At 40.9% G+C, this 18636-nt stretch overlaps 1 protein-coding gene across 4 annotated transcripts in view; it reads right to left on the bottom strand.

The window, feature by feature from the left end:
- The window catches only part of SUSD4 (sushi domain containing 4), a 141666-nt gene that overhangs the window by 52570 nt on the left and 70460 nt on the right, over positions 1–18636 (bottom strand). For all 4 annotated transcript variants that reach the window (XM_050760733.1, XM_050760730.1, XM_050760735.1 and 1 more), the window contains one exon: positions 15655–15867. In XM_050760733.1, coding sequence (XP_050616690.1) covers positions 15655–15867 — 213 coding nt within the window. The remainder of the gene's footprint in view (positions 1–15654; positions 15868–18636) is intronic.

Raw genomic sequence — 18636 nt, 5'->3', positions numbered from 1 at the left:
TTGCTGGAAAAAAGAGGTGCTATCCATATAGCCCCACTGGAAGAGAACAACTGAAAGCTCATGTTTGGTGACTCCTGGACCCTGCCCTATGCACCTCTTCCCTTGGCTGATTTAATCTATGTCCTTTCATTGTAAAAAGCCTTAGCCACAAGTAGAATTAGTTTTCCTGAGTTCTGTGAGTCTCAGTTCCTGAGTCCTAGTGAATTTTTGAACCTGATGGTGGTCTTGGGGAGCCCAGACTTATAGCTGGTATCAGAAGTGAGGGTGATCTTGGGGACTCTGAACTTAGTACCATAGAATGCTTTTTCCACTTACTATCCGCTAACATCCCTCAGGAGCACTGTTCCATATCAGTGCTGTTCCACACTTCTGCTGTTCTAAAGAACTGTCATTCCAGCACAGCTCAGAGAACACTGTCCCAACCACCACAGTGTACTCAGGATCAGGCTGAAGAAGCTGAATGAAACCAACTGAGACAAATGATTTGACCATCAACAATTAACGAAAGGCAGAGAGAATGAGGGGCAAGAATGGATGCTCTTCAGAGATGACTGGAGAGAGAGAATGCTTCATAGAATAGGAGGCACCACCATGTGGGATAGTTTCGCTTTGGGAGCAGGGCTGGTCCAGGTTGTTTCTTTTATATTTAAAGCATATTGACTCTTTGAAACCTGAAGAAGCATTGGAACCAGACACTCAAGACCTTGTGGCTTGCAGCTGAAGGTAGTTAGGCCCTGGTTTAAACCCACTGAGAAAAAGCCCCATTAAAGACACTTGGTCAAAGAAAAGTTATGATAATAAGCATGCTTCTTGTACTTAGTGTCTTTGTCTGGTGCATAGATTGGAATATTTTATTTATTTGTGGTTGACAAAGGCAATTAGTAGATTTGTATTTTATTATTTAAAGCATTCATTTCTATATTTAACACATTGAGGGCAATTATTTGTGGGTTCTTCGCTGTTCACTTAGAGGGACTGAGACTGCTATACATACTTCTAAGCACACGTAGAACATTTACAAAAAATGACCATACCTGGGCAATAAAGAAAGTCTCAAAAAAATTTCAAAAGAACGAAATTATAGAGCTTTTTTTTTTTCTGGTCACAATGAAATTAAGATAGAAATGAATAGTTAGAAAATCTCCATATGTTGGAAAACTGAGTAATACCTTTCTAAACAACCTATGAGTCCAAAAATAAATAATAAAAATGGAAAATATGTTGAACTGAGTAACAATACTACATACTGAAATACAGGCTATGCAGATAAAACTATAGCTATACTTCCCTATAAGCATAAATGTACATATTAGAAAAAGATAAATATCTAAAAATCAAGATTATATTGCAGTTGCTTAGGTCCAGTTTGGAAACCACGTTGTTCAAGTTTTCTAGATTCTTATTTCGTTTTTTAAATTTTTCCTGCTTGTTCCATAAATTTCTAAGACAGGAGGGGTTAAAGTTCTCACTGTGATTATGGATTTGTCCTTAAAGTTTATTAACTTTTGCTTTATATATTTTGAAGTATATTATTAGATGTATACAAATTTAGAATTATTATTAAGTATCAAAAATCAAGAATCCTGCTAGAAAGTTAGAGAAAGGACAATTAAACTCAAAGAAAACACATGGAAATAAATCACAAAAACAACAGTGAGCATTAATGAAACAGAGAAGAAACATAGATAAGACAGGATCAACAAAACCAAAAGTTAGTTCTTTGAAATAAAAAAAAATTGATAAATCACTGGTGAAACTGATCAAGAAACAAAGAGAGATAAGCACACATAACCACGTAAGAATAAAAAAAGGACACCATTACAAATTCTATATTTAAAAAAATGAGAGAATGTTACAAAAACTTTGCACCAAGAAATAAGAAAATTTAAATGGAGTTAAATTCCTAAAACAAATAAACAAAAACTGTATAATTTACCAACATGGACACAAGAAGAAACAGAAAATAGTTACACTGCTATAAAATGTTAAATAAACCGAATTCAAAATGAAAAGCCTTCCCACAAAGAAAACTCCAGGTCTAGGAGGCTTCTGAATGAATTTTACTAAATACTTAAGGAAGAAATAGCACCAGTCTGATACAAACTCTTTCAGTGTTCTATTCTGAAGGACAACACCAACTTATTTTATGAGTGCAGCCTAACCTTGATTGTAAAGCCTGACAAGAACACTACAAAGAAAGAAAAATTTAGGCCAATCCATCTTAACATAGAAGCAAAACTTAAAATATTCACAAACAAAATCCTACAACAAATAAAAAAGAAAATATATCACAAGTTGGATTTATTTCAAGAATGCTAAATTGGGTTAACGTTTGACAACCAATACGACTTGCTACATTAACGGAATAAAAAAAGTATCTTAATAGATGTGAAAAAGTATTTGATAAAATTTAACATTCATTCATATTTAAAAAAATCATAGTGAGCTAGAAATTGAAGAAAACACCCTTAACATAACAAAGAATGTATTTTTAAAGACTATAACAAAAATATTGAAAGCATTCCATTTGAGATTGAAAAGAAGACGACGAAGTTCATTCTTCCTGCTTGCATCCAGCATTACACTGGAGTTCTTAACCAAAGCAGAAGTGTAATGAAAGGAAACATAAGGTATCAGGATCACAAAGAAATTAAACTTGTATTATTCACACATCACATGAATGGGTATGGAGTAAAACCCAAAAGAATTTACACAGATAAACAGTAAAATAGTTTAGCATGTATGAATTTCTACATGTTAATTTAAAAACAAAATTTAAAATATTTATCAATGACATAAACAAATTTGAATTCCTAAGACATAAATCTAACAAAAGGCATGTAAGACATTTGTCCAGAAAACTGGAAACATTATTGAGAAAAATTGTAAAGCCCTAAATAAATTGGGAGAATATTCCATGTTCCCTGATTGAAAACCTCCATATTGTAAAAGTATTATTTCCCCTAATCCGGCCATAAACTCGATGAGTTATATTTAAAATTCAGATTTGTTTTGACAATTGACATGCTAATTCTAAAATTTGTATGGAAATACAAAAGGCCAGGAAGAACCAAGACAGTCTGGAAGAAAACTTGCTCCACCAGAATTCAAGACTTATGATAAAGCTACAGTAATTAAAACGGTATGGAACTGATGCAAAGATAGATAAAGACCAACGGACCAGAACAGAGTCCTGAAAGAGGAAATCTGTCTTATGACTGAGAGCAGTGGGAGAAGACAGACTTTTTAATAAATGGTGCTAGATTATATTATACACACAAATCAAGTCCAGATGGACTGCAGATCTAAACGTGAAAGTCATAATAATGATGTTCTGAGAAGATTGTATAGGAGAATGCCTTCATGAGGTCAGTACTGGAAAACATTGTTTAAAGAAGACAATAAAAAGACCAACATAGAGAAAAAGATTAATAAATTTGACTACATTAAAATTAAGGTCTTCTGCCGGGTGCGGTGGCTCACGCCTGTAATCCCAGCACTTTGGGAGGCCAAGGTGGGCGGATCACGAGGTCAGGAGATCGAGACCATCCTGGCTAACACGGTGAAACCCCGTCTCTACTAAAAATACAAAAAATTAGCTGGGCGTGGTGGTGCGTGCCTGTAGTTCCAGCTACTCGGAGGCTGAGGCAGGAGAATGGCATGAACCCAGGAGGCGGAGCTTGCAGTGAGCCGAGATGGTGCCACTGCACTCCAGCCTGGGCGACAAAGTGAGACGGCATCTCAAAAAAAAAAATTAAGGTCTTCTGCCCAATCAAAGACACTGAAGATGCAAGTAAAAACATAAAAACAGAAGATCAGCACCTGTCACCTAGGAGTGTAGGTAAAAACTCCTAAAAATCAAAAGACAGATAACAGATAAATGGGTAAGTGAATTAAACAGGCACTTCGGAAGACAGAGAGAGTAACAAGCTGGCCGAAAAACACAAAAAGATGCTCAACCTCATTATTCACCATGGAAATGTACATTAAAACCAGGAGATACTACTACATACTTACCAGATGGCTAAAATATTGATAATACCAAGTGTTGGCAAGCAGTGTATTCTGCTGGTGAGGGTAAATTGGTACAACCACTTTGGAAAGAGGATAGTAGCTATTAACAAGGAACAAATGCATCTCCTATGCCTCAGCAACTCCACTCTTAGATGAATAGCCAATAGAAATGTGAGTGTGTCATTCACCAAGAGGTGTGTTCAAACATGCTCATAACAGCATTATTTGTAACAAAAGCCAATTGAAAAAAAAACACAAATTTCCATTAACATCAGAATGTTCCAATTATGGTATATTCATGTAATAGAACACAATGCAGCAATGAAAATGATAAAATCACAGTTACATGCATTAATATGCATGGATTTCATAAATGTCAAGTAATCTTTCCCCTATAATTTCATGTATATAAACTCAAAAATAAGGCAAAAGCACATTAAACTTAAAACAGTATCATGTTTAGAAACACATCCTTCTGGGCTAGGTAATTATCATAGGAAGTGATTCTTGCTACTCTCTCCCTCTGAGAGGGAGAAGAGGCAGTGATCCAGTGGGGGCTTCTGGGGTACTAGCAATGTCCTATGTCTTCATCTGAATAATAGTGACAGTGGTGTTGCTTTGTGACAGTTCATTGGACTGTTCAGTGCTGTGTACACTTCTATATGTGTTTTATTTCATACATTTTTTAAAAGTTAAAACAACAATAAAATTTATCGAGAAAGAAGAACAAGGACATCACTGCCTATGCAGCTGTCTTTCCACCTCATCTGGAGCCTCTGGGCCTGGCAAGTAGAGAGTGCTTAACAGAATTTTGGGGAATGAACGACTAAACATATTGGGGGTGGTGCTAAAATTCTCAAAAGCATAAAACCTCAAATATTTGCCAGAAAATTTTCAGAAGACAATTTGACCTCTGAATGTAGGTTATGTAGGTTGTTGGAGAAACTGGGTTTGATTCAGAGTTTTGTCCTAGAAGGCAAATCTAACCTGATTTCTTGCTTTTCTCTTAATAAACCCAATTTTAATTATTTTATCTTTAAAGAAACTTTAAGGTCACTTTCCACCTTCTGGAAAGTTCAACAACAAGGAAGTGACAGAAAGCACTTGGAGGCCAGAGGCGAACTCACAAGAAAAATAAAAGAAGGCATGTCAAATGCCCTTCTCATGGGCTGATGACTTCCAGAGGTTCTACCCCATGTCTTCATGCTCTGCTCATAGAGTGCACGTGGTAAGCATCTCAAGGAATCCTCTGAGGCTCGACAACATGAGAATCACCTGGAAATGCCTGGTAAATTCTGATTCTTTGTTGCATACAAGCATCTGAGCTTGGGACCTGGAAATGTGCCTTTTTTTATGGCTCCCCACCCCTCCCCCAGCAATTACCATGAAGTCAAACATTGAGAACCACCATGTGATGGGATATGCAAAGTCAGTCTGGGTGACCGAATAGACTGAAGAATAGCAATCAAAACTCAAAGGCTGGCTCGGAATTTAACAAGCCCTGGCCCATCTCTTAGCAGCTGTCTCCAACAAATGTAATAAAGAACAGAATCTAATCCGAGCAAGCTGGGACACCAAGGCACACCGAGGCCTCACACTCTTGCAGACCCAGCATGGGGTTCCACGGAGATCTGAATCAGTAAATAGGACTCACAAGATGCTGCCTGGAAGCCTCGGTAGGCCCCCAAACTGCTCAAAGACTGGTATGAGAGAAGATGAATTTCATCTGCAGTGGGTTTGGAAGGACCCCAGTGGGGGTAGGTCTGCATTTTTCATAACTAGCCAACATAATTCTGGATAGTTTCAGTTGCAAGCTTGTGAAAAACTGCTTTCTGGGGAAATCCCCCGTCAGTTTGGTGTTCAAGGTTGCTAACAGTCACTGCATGACCTTCCTACAGGATCTGACAAGGATCTGTGTATGTGCTGATGATGTTGTTGTTCTCCATTTGCCTGACAATTCTGGGATTCCGAGCAACTCCTTACCTCCACAGCCCTTGTACAGAAAGGGTGAGGTCTCAGCACTCATGTATGCAAGACTGCCTGAGGCAGCTGGTTCGGGAGTAACACTGCCAAGATTTGGACATTCCTTCTGTACTTATTGGGGGCTTGGTTGCACAGGCTTGAGAACCCTTGTCTGTGGCGGTCCACCTGTCATCTTGCAACCATGATAACTGTTCATTTCTGTCACTTATATTTGTGGGATCTGTCTTGACCTGACTTGATATTATTTCCTATGGATTTTTTTTCCCTTTCAAGTCTGGCCACATTTAAGTTAAATAAATCTTTTAGAAAACAAAAACTAAACTCACACGGAAGTCACAAGGGAGTGAGTACAGGAGAGCAGTGGCTTCTGTTAACAGCAGCATAAATAAGAAATGACAGTGGTCCTGGGGACAAGTAGAAGCATCCCTCTGCTCCTTCCCTTCTTAGGAGGTGGAAAATGAGGACAGAATATCTTGGGGGAAGACATGCAAATACTTGCCCTTGTGGGCATAGGCTGTCGTTTCTGATAATTCACATCTAAGGCAACAAGAAAGAAATTTTAGATGATAGAGAATGCACATGAGAAAAAAAAATTCCAAATAAAATATTTTTAAAGCCTCTACCTGTTTTGATGAACCCTCTGGAGCTGGAAGACAGCTCACTTAATATATGAGTAACTGCAAAACATGAGTATGACCACCCCACTTTTGAAAAATGTCTGCACCCCCACAGTTTCAATGAATAAAGGCGTTATCTGCCAATTTTACTGCCAGCTTTAGCTTATGAGTCGAGCTGAATCTTTTAATTAAAAATTTATAATGTAATAATAATACTTAAACTCATATTGCACCTTTTTTCCCAGGAAGCTCAAATAAACTTCTTAACATCAAATTATTCATCTTTTATAGCAATCCTGGTCAGGTCTATGGGAGCCAAAATATTTTAGCGAGTACTTAAAAAATAATGCTTGATGAATGAATGATATTTTTTTTCCTTTTTGCACTCTGCAAGAAACCGAGACAAAGAAGGGTTAAGCGTGGAAACAGTGCAAACTGGAGCTGTGGCAGGAACAGCTCCTCCTCCGTGCTCTATGCCACCATTAGCCACAATCAGGTAACCAGGGAGCCTGGGACAAAAAGCACAGGTGGAAGGGATCCCTGGTTGCACACTGAAATTACCTTGGATCCCTTGAAAAGAGATCCCTGGTTGTGCCCAGGCACAGGTTGAAATACCTATGCCTGGGCTCCCACTACCCAGAACAACTAAAATAGAGTCACTTGAAGTGGATCTCAGGCACTTTTATTTTTAAAGGTTCTGCAAGTGATCCTGACAGGCAGCCTGGGTTGCAGACCACCAGGATATAGAAAGAGCACTGGACAAGGACTCAAGACACTGGTCCAGTTCCCAGCTTTCCTGCTGTGTGACTTCTATAAGTCACTAAAGCTCTTATAGGCTTCAGTGTCTCCATCTGAAAAATGACAACACTGACATTTCTGATTCTAAGAATTAATCATTTCTAAGGATCTTTGTTGAACACTAGAGAAAATTATGTTATTCTCCCTTCTTACAAAGCAGTATCAGACCATATCCCTGAATCAGTGAGTCTCAAACATTTTTATGTGTAAGAATCAGCTGGGAGTTTTTTTTTTTTTTAAATGCAGATTCCTTGGCCCCACCCTTAGCATTCTAATGCAGGAGGTCTGAATATGTACTTTTCCTAAGTTCTGATGCAGGTAGTCCTTGGCACATACTTTAAGAACCAGTCCCCTTCATGAACAGATTCTTACCAAGTGTGTTGGTAACGAGATCCCTCCCTAATGGGGTATGGGCCTGGGGCCATTATAATGTGTCACCTGCCTTCCCTCCCTTCCCCTCACCTGGGAAAAATCATGTTTGGTCAGGTGAGATGACCATACTAGAAAGAAAACTCAAATTTGAATCCCAACTCTGTCACTACCAAGGAGACTATGGGCAATTCACCCTCTCAGAGCCTTCACTTTCTCATCTGTAAAATAAGGTTGTAGAACCTACTTTGCAGGGTTGCTGTAGTAATTAAAGATGATGATGTATATAGAGCATAAGCATGTTTATCGCAGCACTATTCACAATAGCCAAGATATGGAATCAACCTACGTATTCAACAGTAGATGAATGGATAAAGAAAATGTGGTACATAAATGCCATGGAATACTATTCATCCATAAAAAAGGATAAAATTTTGTCATTCACGGCAACATGGATGGAACTGGGGGACATTATTTTAAGGCTTATTTTAATAAGCCAGGAATAGAAAGTTAAACACTACATGTTCTCACTCATATGTGGAAGCTAATACAGATTGATCTCATAGAAGTAAAAAATAGAAAAGAGGATATTAGAGGCTGGGAAGGATAGGGGAAAGGGTGGGAGAGATTTCTTAAAGAATATAAAGTCACAGCCAGATTGGGGGAATAAGTTCTAGAGTTCTGTACCTCTGTAGAATAACTATGGTCAACAATAACATATTACATAGTTTCAAATCACAAGAAGGAAGATATTGAATGTTCCCAACACAAGGAAATAATAAATATTCGTGATGATGGACATGTGAATTGCCCTGATCTGACCATTACACGTATATGTATTAAAACATCACTATGTATGCCATAAATATGTATAATTATATGTCAATTTAAAAAATAAAATTAAAAATAAAACATAGGTACCCAATCCGTATGACAGACATCTCCTTAAAACACTGCAGTCTCGTTGGGGAAAGGAAAACAAGGGCAACATGCAGACTAGGAAGAGGGATACATGCTGGGGTGGGCAGGAACACCAAGGGAGGCTTTGCCTTCAGTGACTGGGGATGGGACCAGGTTCTGGACAGATGTCTACGGATGTTCCTCCCTCTCCTTCAACTGCTGCCTCTCTGAATCCCTGTCCATCTTTGTCAGCATCCCCAAAATACATGACTTTGGACAGGCAACTCAATTAACAATGCCTCATAGAGAACTCAGATTCAACTGTACTGACAATGTTAATTGTGGCCAAAGCAATGATAAGGTATGCACTAAGCCAATCAGAAATGTGGAAGGAAAGAGTACCCATTTGCTTTCCTTGTATGTAAATGATTAACAATGGAACCCAAATGTCAGCAAAAGCAGTAAAAGGCCAGAAAACATGGTTCACATACACCATGAAATACTATGCAGCCATAAAAAAGAACAAGATCATGTTCTTTGCTGCAGTATGGATGGAGCTGGAGGCCATTATCCCAAGCAAACTAACACAGGAACAGAAAAACAAATACCTCATGTTCTCACTTACAAGTGAGAGCTAAACAATAACATGTGGACACAAAGTGGGGAATAACACACACCAGGAATTACTTGAGGGTGAAGAGTGGGAGAGAGGAGAGGATCAAAAACTACCTATGGGGTACTAGGCTTGTTATGTAACAAAATCTGTACACCAAACCTCCAAGACACACAGTTTATCTATATAACAAACCTGCACAGGTATCCTTGAACCTAAAATAAAAGTTAAAAACAAAAAGTCTGAAGAAAAAAATCAGCTGAAGGAACTCAGTGTGAATATCCATGGGCAAAGGCCCACCTGGGAGAAGATGGGACTACAGGTATACACCACCATGCCCGGCTAATTTTTTCTATTTTCAGTAGAGACAGGGTTTCGCCATGTTGGCCAGGCTGGTCTAGAACTTCTGGCTTCAAGTTGATCCACCTGCCTTGGCCTCCCAAAGTGCTGGGATTATAGGCATGAGCCACTGCAGCTGGCCTGAGAAATGCAAATCTTAACCGGACCACCTATCTAAAGGTTGTGGGGAGCATCAGGCAAAGACAGAGGCAATGGGCTCCAACACACTCATGGCCAAGTGACTAAAGAAGACAGGCAAGGAAAATGGAGCTGCCATCGGGCCTCCCTTTCATGGATGGGAATTGCCTGCTTGGATATGCAGGTAATAAATAATAACATTGAGCAAGTGCCTGGGGCTGGCCATCATATGTAGACTGTCTCAAGCGTGTCATCTGTGCCTACATCTCCCTTTCAGATCAAGGAACCTCTCCCTAGGGAAGCACTGCAAGGTTGGATGAGCTTGTTCTTTGCGTTGTTAGGTGAATCTCACGAAGACGAGCCATGTTTCCCTCCACTCCATGGCCACATCTTGAAGCCTTGCTCTTCTGGTTGTGTAGGTTGGATCCAGGATTTCGAGCCAGAGCCTGTGGCTACATTGGTGGGTGTCTGCTCTCAAAACAAGGAAAACCATCCCAGGGATGGGCTTGACTTACAGAGTGTTTGTTTGTTTTTATTTTGAGGCAGAGTCTTGTTCTGTAGCTCAGGCTGGAGTACAGAGGCACAATATTGGTTCACTGCAACCTCTGCCTCCTGGATTCAAGCAATTATCATGCCTTGGCCTCTCAGAGTAGCTGGGATCATGGGCATGAGCCACCATACCTGGCTAATTTTTGTATTTTTAGTAAAGATGAGGTTTCGCCATGTTGGCCAGGCTGGTCTCGAACTCCTGGCCTCCAGTGATCTGCCCGCCTCAGCCTGTCAAAGAGCTGGGATTACAGGCGTGAGCCACTGTACCCAGCCCAGAGGTAGCTTTTGAAGGTACATTAAATGTGCAGTTTCAACAATCCTTCTATTTGACCCCCCTGTTCCTCTCCCACTCAAAGGAATTGACTGGCCAACTACAGAGGAGGAATTTCCTGAGAAAGTCTTCTGCTTAGGCAGTTCATTTTAAAAGCAACTGCTGCTCTATGGAGGCCCCATAAGTTCTCTTAAGGACCTTATGCTGGGATTAAGAAGAGCCCTGCAGCGGTTTTAAGGTATTCTGGGAACCTATTTGTTTAAGACTCTCACTTAAACAAGCTGTCTGACAGACCTATGGGACTCCAGCTTCATGAAAATACTTTATTCGCTTAATATGGATTTATCTGAAGTTTACTTAAAACCAAGTGACCAATGCAACCAGTGACTATTCTCAAAGCTGCTCAAGGAAAATGGTTAGATAAAAAGAGAAAGGGTCTTCTTCCACCTTACAGAGAAAAGCTCTATTAAAAAGTCCTTCAACATTAAAATCTCATTTCATAAAAATTGAAGTCTGCAGCAGGCTCCAGTTTAGTCTCCAAAAGCACACTCCCCCTGCAAAGAGGAAACTCAAAGAAGAAAAGAGAGTTGTCTTTCTGTACAAGGAACATATTGTCTATACCCAAAGGTGTTCAAGGAACACCCTGAATCTACCCAGGTGCTGAAGCCCTGCTAGAGGGATTTGGTTTTAAAAACGTCATAACCGCCTGATATGGTTTGGCTCTGTGTACTCACCCAAATTTCATCTAGAATTGTAATCCCCATGTGTTGAGGGAGGGACCTGGTGGGAGGTGATGGGATCAAGGGAGCGGTTTCCCCCATGCTGTTCTCATAGTAGTGAGGGAGTGTTCATGAGATCTGATGGTTTTAAAAGTGGGGGTTTTCCCTGTGTGCTCTCTCTCCTGCCACCATGTAAGACATACTTTGCTTCCCCTTTGCCTTCTGCCATGAGTGTAAGTTTCCTGAGGCCTCCCCAGCCATGAAGAACTGTGAGTCAATTAAACCTCTTTTCTTGATAAATTACCCAGTCTCAGGTAGTATCTTTATAGCAGTGTGAAAATGGACTAATACACCACCCTTCCCAGGAACTGAATCCTAAGGGAGGAGGAATTTGGGTGCTGTACAACATAATCTCAGAGCCTACATAAGACTCTCACCCGAACCAGGAGCTGAGTGCAATCAGTTACTTGGTTCTCTATTTAAGAAACAAAACCAAAAACTCCTATCTAGCCAGTATAGCCAATGCCATAAGGGCTGAGATGAACTCTGTAGCCCAAAAGATGGTTAAGTAAGGAAATACTTTCATCAATGATGACAACGGATTTTGGCAAGACATAGGTTGATTCTTCTCTCCTTTCTCTCATATAGTAGTTGTTCACAATATAAATGAATCCTGAATTGATTCCATTTTAGTCTCTTTAAGATGTTTACTTTTTAAACGTGCTAATTATTTATGATGTACAAACCGAAGTTCATCACCACACAAAGTCTGACTGCTACTCCTTGCAGCAAGGGCTTCAGTGAGGATGCAGCATTTTTTATCTCCTGAGGATGTCTGTGTTGAGTAAGTGCTTGTAAAGTGAATTCAGGAAAGGCAATCTTGCTTCACCTCTGTCTTTTCTTATGAAATGTAGGAAAGGGGTATATTTACTCCGGAAAAGTATCCCCAAGTAGACATAATTGAGTTGGTTTTGGAAAGGAAGCGGCCCAAATGGTGGCCAGCACCCTGGCCTTTAGTCACTGTACTTACTAGATCAGCAGCCCTGCGCCCACAGGGTGTATTTTCAGTCCTTTGCCAATTCTAGGGTCTCCTCTCCACCATATATGTCACCTCCTCTGTTCCCTGGGCCATAGACATTTTCAACCATGCTTGGGGTCATGCAGGCTCCAGTCTTGCAGAAGCAGCTTGAAGAAGCACAGCCATCTCTCAGGTTGGAGACTTTGGGGGCCATAAAGTGAATTCATTCAGTTCTGTAAATTCAGACCTTGTATAAATTGAGTTCACTTGGAAGAAGCAATTTGAATTGGAAGAAGGTGGCCATGTGAAAAAGGGGGAATGGCTGTACATGTAGCAGGATGAGGTGGGAATAAAAGAGAGGGATCTGTGCGCACCCAAGAGAACAGTTGCCCAATACCACCTTGCTTCTGTAGAGCACTTTACTGTCATAAAGCATTTTAAAGGATATGAACTTAGTTTTTAAAAAATCTGCATCTCAGACAGGACTGACCCATGGCATGAAAGGAGTATAGGTAACAGTGACAAGCCTGGGGGCTGCAAAAGGTCTTTCCCTAAATTGTCATTTAACTCTGGGAAGGCTCTTACCTTATTTGAGACTCAGTTTCTCTATAGGTCAAATAAAAACTAAATTGGAATGAGGGCTTGAATTATATGATTTCTCTGAGTTCCTTCAACTTCAAACCTGGATGATGTCATTTGTTGTAACAAGGTGCTCTTGTGTAACAGATTAGAGTGGGGCTGTTGTGACATAAAGAAGCTTAGACTCAGCCTTGTAGAGGAAAAACAATGCTGGTTTGGGATTAATTCTAACCAGATTGCTTACTCATCAACTGTGTGACCTTAACAAAGTGAGTGAGCCTCTCTGAGCCTCAGTTTCCTAATCAGGAAACAATAAGACTCATTTGTAGAATTGTTGTGCATGTTAAATGAAATAGTGAATCTGAAAGCACTTTTAAACTTTAATGACCTATAACAATGTGATAAATTATTATTGTTACTATTATTACCACCATTTCAGAAATTCATTAGCCTTCTAAGAATTACTTGGCAAGGATAACAAATGAATTCAGCAGCCCTTACTATTTGCCCAGAATAAATCCTGAGCAGGGAGCATGGCTATTTACAAAGCAGTAAAAAGACATTCTGAAAGTTTAGCTTTTTCACTGCTATGTGACATCAGTGGTATAGACTTCTAGGTCTCCCTCCAGCCCCCTATAAACCACATAGAATAAAGAAAGCCTAGAGTGTTAACAATCATGACTCTCTCTACCATCAGGGCAACACAAACAATCTCTTTATACAGATCTTTCAAAGACCAACAAAATTACCATTCAGATTAAAAATAAATACATCACTGTACTTAGAAAGGCAATATCTGCTCTTCCAAACTTCCAAAAATGATTGGAGCACATCATGACTGGAATCCAAGGACCTGAACTGTCCTTTGGACACACGTGGTCTTATTTGCGGTTGCCTAATAAAAAAGCTAACTCCCTGCTGCCATGCCTATGTAGAAGACCCTCCCTGCACATCTGGGGCTGAGTGTTAAGAACTGTAAATGAATTCCATTAGATAAGTAGAGAAAAAAAGAAAAAAGAATGATACATGCAGACCAGTACAATAGAAGCCCCCTACTCTAAGGTGATTTCTCATTCCCTTCCTTGGAATGACTACATGGTACCTAGTTATGTATAGGGTTGGAAAGAAGCTTAACAGAAGGCCTTCATCTCTGGGCAATATTTAAGAAGCCTATTTTGGTTTTCTCTGTTCTCTGATGTTCCTAAACTTGACTGTTTTTAAAGCACTGGGTAACGTAGGCCAGAGGTTTTGGCAGGGAAATCTATATATATATGAACCAAGTAAACTTTAAATAGAATCTCAGGGAAACCACAGCTTGCACAGGCTGCATGAAAGAGGAAAAAATGAACTTATTTTTAAAAACCTTAACTCTTTATTATATTTATTATGGCTTTTTCTTATACCTTGAAAATAAAAGCAAAGATAGCAAGTACTTTAAGGGCAAGACACCATCTTATCCCTCCTTTACAATTTCCAGAAGGAGGAGCAAAATAGGCACTTATAAAATGCTTATCATGGCTGGGTGCCATGGCTCATGCCTGTAATCCCAGCACTTTGGGAAGCGAGGCAGGTGGATTGCATGAGCTCAGGAGTTTGAGACTAACCTGGGCAACATGGTGAAACCTCATCTCTACAAAAAATACAAAAATTAGCTGGGCATAGTGGCGCATGCCTGTAGTCCCAACTACTTGGGAGACTGAGGTGGGAGGATCACTTGAGCCCGGTGGAGGTTGCAGTGAGCCCAGATTGTGCCACTGCACTCTAGCTTGGATGACAGAGGGAGATAGGCTCAAAAAAAAAAAAAAAAAAAAAAAAAGAGCTTATTAAATTATTTAAAAAGTTAAAAGTTTCATAAAGGAAATATACACTAAATCATGACAATAGTTTCCATATTATTATAAAAACTCCATTCCAAAATAAAATCAGTGTTAAAAGAAACTGAAACTAATTTCTAATGAACTCAATGAAATATAAGTTCTGTGCTTCATGGAAATTTGGGACCAGAATTAATTATTGATTCATGCCTATTCCAACTTCAGCCCTGCTGGTCTTCTGAGATTTTTCATCAACAATCTGACATTCTAATTAGTTAAACTCCATGCATTTTTAAAAAGTTTGAATGTATCCACATAAAGTAAAAACAAAAAAAAGTATATAAAGTTGTTTCAACCAACAGATGTGGGGTAATTGCCAGAAGTAAATGAATATCTTGTCACTACCAATTCATTTAGGGATAATTGCTAGAAATACATGTCTACCTTGTCAATCTGTCACCGCTTGTCACAGTTCTTTCTTTTCCTAAATGAATCACATCTAACACAGAACTGATAAGTAGTAATTGATTTAATCCTCTGAGAAACACACATCTTCTGTATGACTAAATACGGTTTTTGCACAGTATATTTACTGCACATTTTATTGAGTAACATGAAAATGAGCGCTGAGTTGGCAGCCTAATAATAAATACCCCTAATGTTATCTGAGTTGCTCTCTTGCATTGACAAAAATGGTGATAAATTAGATTGTAACTGAGATAGAGGAAAAAAGAGTATTACTTCTAATGCAGAGATAAATTAACCCTCTATCTCAGCCCTCATTACACACTCCTGCTTTCTGGTCAGCATGCAGATGCAGCCCTGCATTAGAGAGAATAGCCCAGGGTATTGAGCTGTCACACAGCCCGGCACCCCTGTGGCCGTGCAACTTGAGCCAGGTAAGCGGCTTCCATGGAGAGGTAGGCACTTTACCTTCTTGCACACAGATGGACTTATCACTTGGGATCCAGCCTAGGGTTCCATTAAAATACTTCATACACAGTCTCTTTGTAGCGCCTTTCAGCTTGAATCCGTCTTGGCAGTGAAATCGCGTTACAGAGCCTTCAAAGAAAACCCCTCCACTGGGGGTCCTGAAGCCATTCTCGGGAACGCCAGGGTCAGCACACGCTTGAAGGTCATCGAACCCTACATCAACAAAGAGAGGAAAAGGTGCCTGTGAATATGTTCTCCCAATGCCAAGGGCCTTCCTACATAAATGGCAGACCCTGCATGATATTATACGCCTTGGACACTCCAGTTACCCCACCAACAAAGCCAAGGCCGTTTTAGTACACATTCCACTCTGCTGTTAGCTCTTTGCTCAGAAAAGCACTGAGTAGAGTTTTCTGTTCAATGGCCAAGTTAGCCTTTCAAGGAAGTTACAGTAGGAGGGAGAAGGAAACAGACAAAAAGGATTTCACATGACAAGTGCCATAAAAGATGTACAAAATGCTGAAGAGAGTCGAGGAGGGAAAAGTGGGTGGGAGAGATTCAAGGAGATGGCATCTGAGCCTAGCCTTGAGGAAGGGGTGAAATTTCAAGACAGAACTCTATGCAGGGAGGCATGGGTGGTTTTCTAATGGTGGAAATGGCATGAACAATGAATGGTTGGGGACTGGAAGATGGCAGGGTGTGTTTAGGGAGCAACAAGTGGAATGTAGTTATAACCCAGGGTATATGGTAGGGGTGGCTGGGAATGCCCTTCCTCTTTCTCTTACCCCTACTCCTATCTGCCAGGGGAATACTCACTCCTCAAGACCTATTCAAGTTTCTCCTCCACCCGGCTGCCTTTATTAATTCCACTCTCCGCCTGCCTCATCCCTACTTTGTTCCACTGCTGTAGCGTGAACACAGCTCTGTGCTGAATTACCTGCAGAACAGCTGCCTCTCATCCCAGGCTGTAAGTCCTCCAAGAACAAGTCCTGTGACTCTATCTTGACATCCCCAGAATCTACCACAGTGTCCTCTCTATTCAGTGCTCCATACAAATTTGCTGAATGAATAAATGAGGTTGGAGGGCAGCAGCTTGAGGGACTGATTGAAAGAGAGCCCAGAAGCTCAGGCAGGAGAGCAAGCAAGGGTATGGGTAAGGGGTGATGGGCTGAGAGCAGTGGAGACACAAGGAGGATGCTGGTGTCTGGGACACCTGGGTTCTAGGTTCCCTTTGTCAACTGACTGGATGTTGGAGTGAGGAGGAGACCCAGGAAATTTTGTGCCCAGACAGCTGGGATGAATGCAGATAAGCAAACATGGATGTCATGAGCCACGGCTAGGGCCAAGGAAAAGGGAGGGTCTGCTGTGTGCATAATGCTCCTAATGTGTCCTCACTCTAAATGCTCCAAACTTGGGACACTTGGGTTCCAGGCTCCCCTTTTCAACTGACCAGATGTTGGGCTGAGTGAGGGATCTAAGAGATTTTGTGCCCAGACAGCTTAGATGAAGGCAGATCCCTGAAACAAACACGGATGTCATGAGCCACAGTGAGGGCCAGCGATAAGGGAGGGTCTGCTGTGTGCATAATGCTCTAACCGTGTCCTCAATGGGAGGAATGCAAACTCCAGAACAAGAAACTCCTGAGCCCTACAGAGGCATTCTACTCCATTCTCTTACTCACAAAATCAATAGACAAATCCTTACTGAATGGGTACCAAGAACAAATATACATAACTCTATGTAGATGGGGATTGGTGTGCCCATCCGTCCCCACCCTCAGCACAGCCTGCTAGTGCCAGGTCAGCCTGGACACCGTCAAGATGTGATGGGGAAGTCTCAACCCAGACCTTGGAGACAGTAAGTATCATTGGGGCTCTTGCAAGGTTTACCTGGTTTCCAGGTGATGCCCAGATATTGAACGCATAAGATATCTAGTTTTCTCTAACATACTGCACTTGCAAAAGTTCCTCAGCAGCAGGTGAATTCCCCCACCCCAGCTTTTATGTGCTTGTGTAGGATTCACTGGCTTCCCTCCCCACCTGGCTTATGATGCTAGACCATCTACCAGAGTTGCTGTGCTGAAAGCCACACAGCACAGGGGGCATGGCACTGGCAGGATGCCCAGAAGTCATTGTTACAGTGCTCACTTTGTGCAGAGGTGACAAAGAATTGGGGGGAGGGAAAAGCCGTTCGAAGGGAGGCAGGAGGAGGGCACAGCATCCACATCTGACACTTGTACTTATTAAGTAGGATCAGGTCTGATATTTCACCAAACTGATGATGCTTTTACAAAGGAGACAGCATCCAGCCTTCTCAGCCCCCCTGCTGCCGCTCTGTTGGGATTGAATACTCCGGTAGCAAGAGTTGTGTTGTAGCCCAGCAGAGGGGTATTTGAAAGTCATTAAATGATGGCTGCATTTTTTTAATTTGGGGGAAAGTATTCTAGATTATCAAGTGGTTCCTAAATGACGGATGTCAATCATTTCCTTCCATCTGGAAGGAAGGGCAATCTCATGCCCATTTTATTGCTGCTAGGTTTTCTACCTCAGTACCATCATGAATATTGAAACATGTATTTATGAATATCATGAATATTGAAACATATATTCATGATGGTACTGAGCCATGGGTTTCAGGCTCCCCTTATCAACTGACTGGATGTTGGGGTGAGGAAGAGGTTTAAGACATTTTGTGCCCAGATAGCTGGGATGAAGGCAGATAAGCAAATATGGGTGTCATGGGCCATAGCTAGGGCCAAGAATAAGGGAGGGCCTGCTGTGTACATATATTGAAACATATATTCGCGATGCTATTGAGGTGGAAAAATTAGCAGCAGTGGAATTCATGGTAGTATGTAGTTTAGAAGGCCTAGAAGCACAGCTATCCAGAGCTCTGAAACCTGGGTAATCTGGACGTTTCTGGCTGTCCATAGGTGAAAGTCATTCTCTCTCACACCAAGTCAAATAGAACCAGTGTCAGCTC

Source organism: Macaca thibetana, chromosome 1 (assembly GCF_024542745.1).
Source record: "Macaca thibetana thibetana isolate TM-01 chromosome 1, ASM2454274v1, whole genome shotgun sequence".
Taxonomy (NCBI): Eukaryota; Metazoa; Chordata; class Mammalia; order Primates; family Cercopithecidae; genus Macaca; species Macaca thibetana.
The sequence above is the reverse complement of the archived record's forward strand: the minus strand, read 5'-3'. Positions and strand labels throughout refer to the sequence as shown.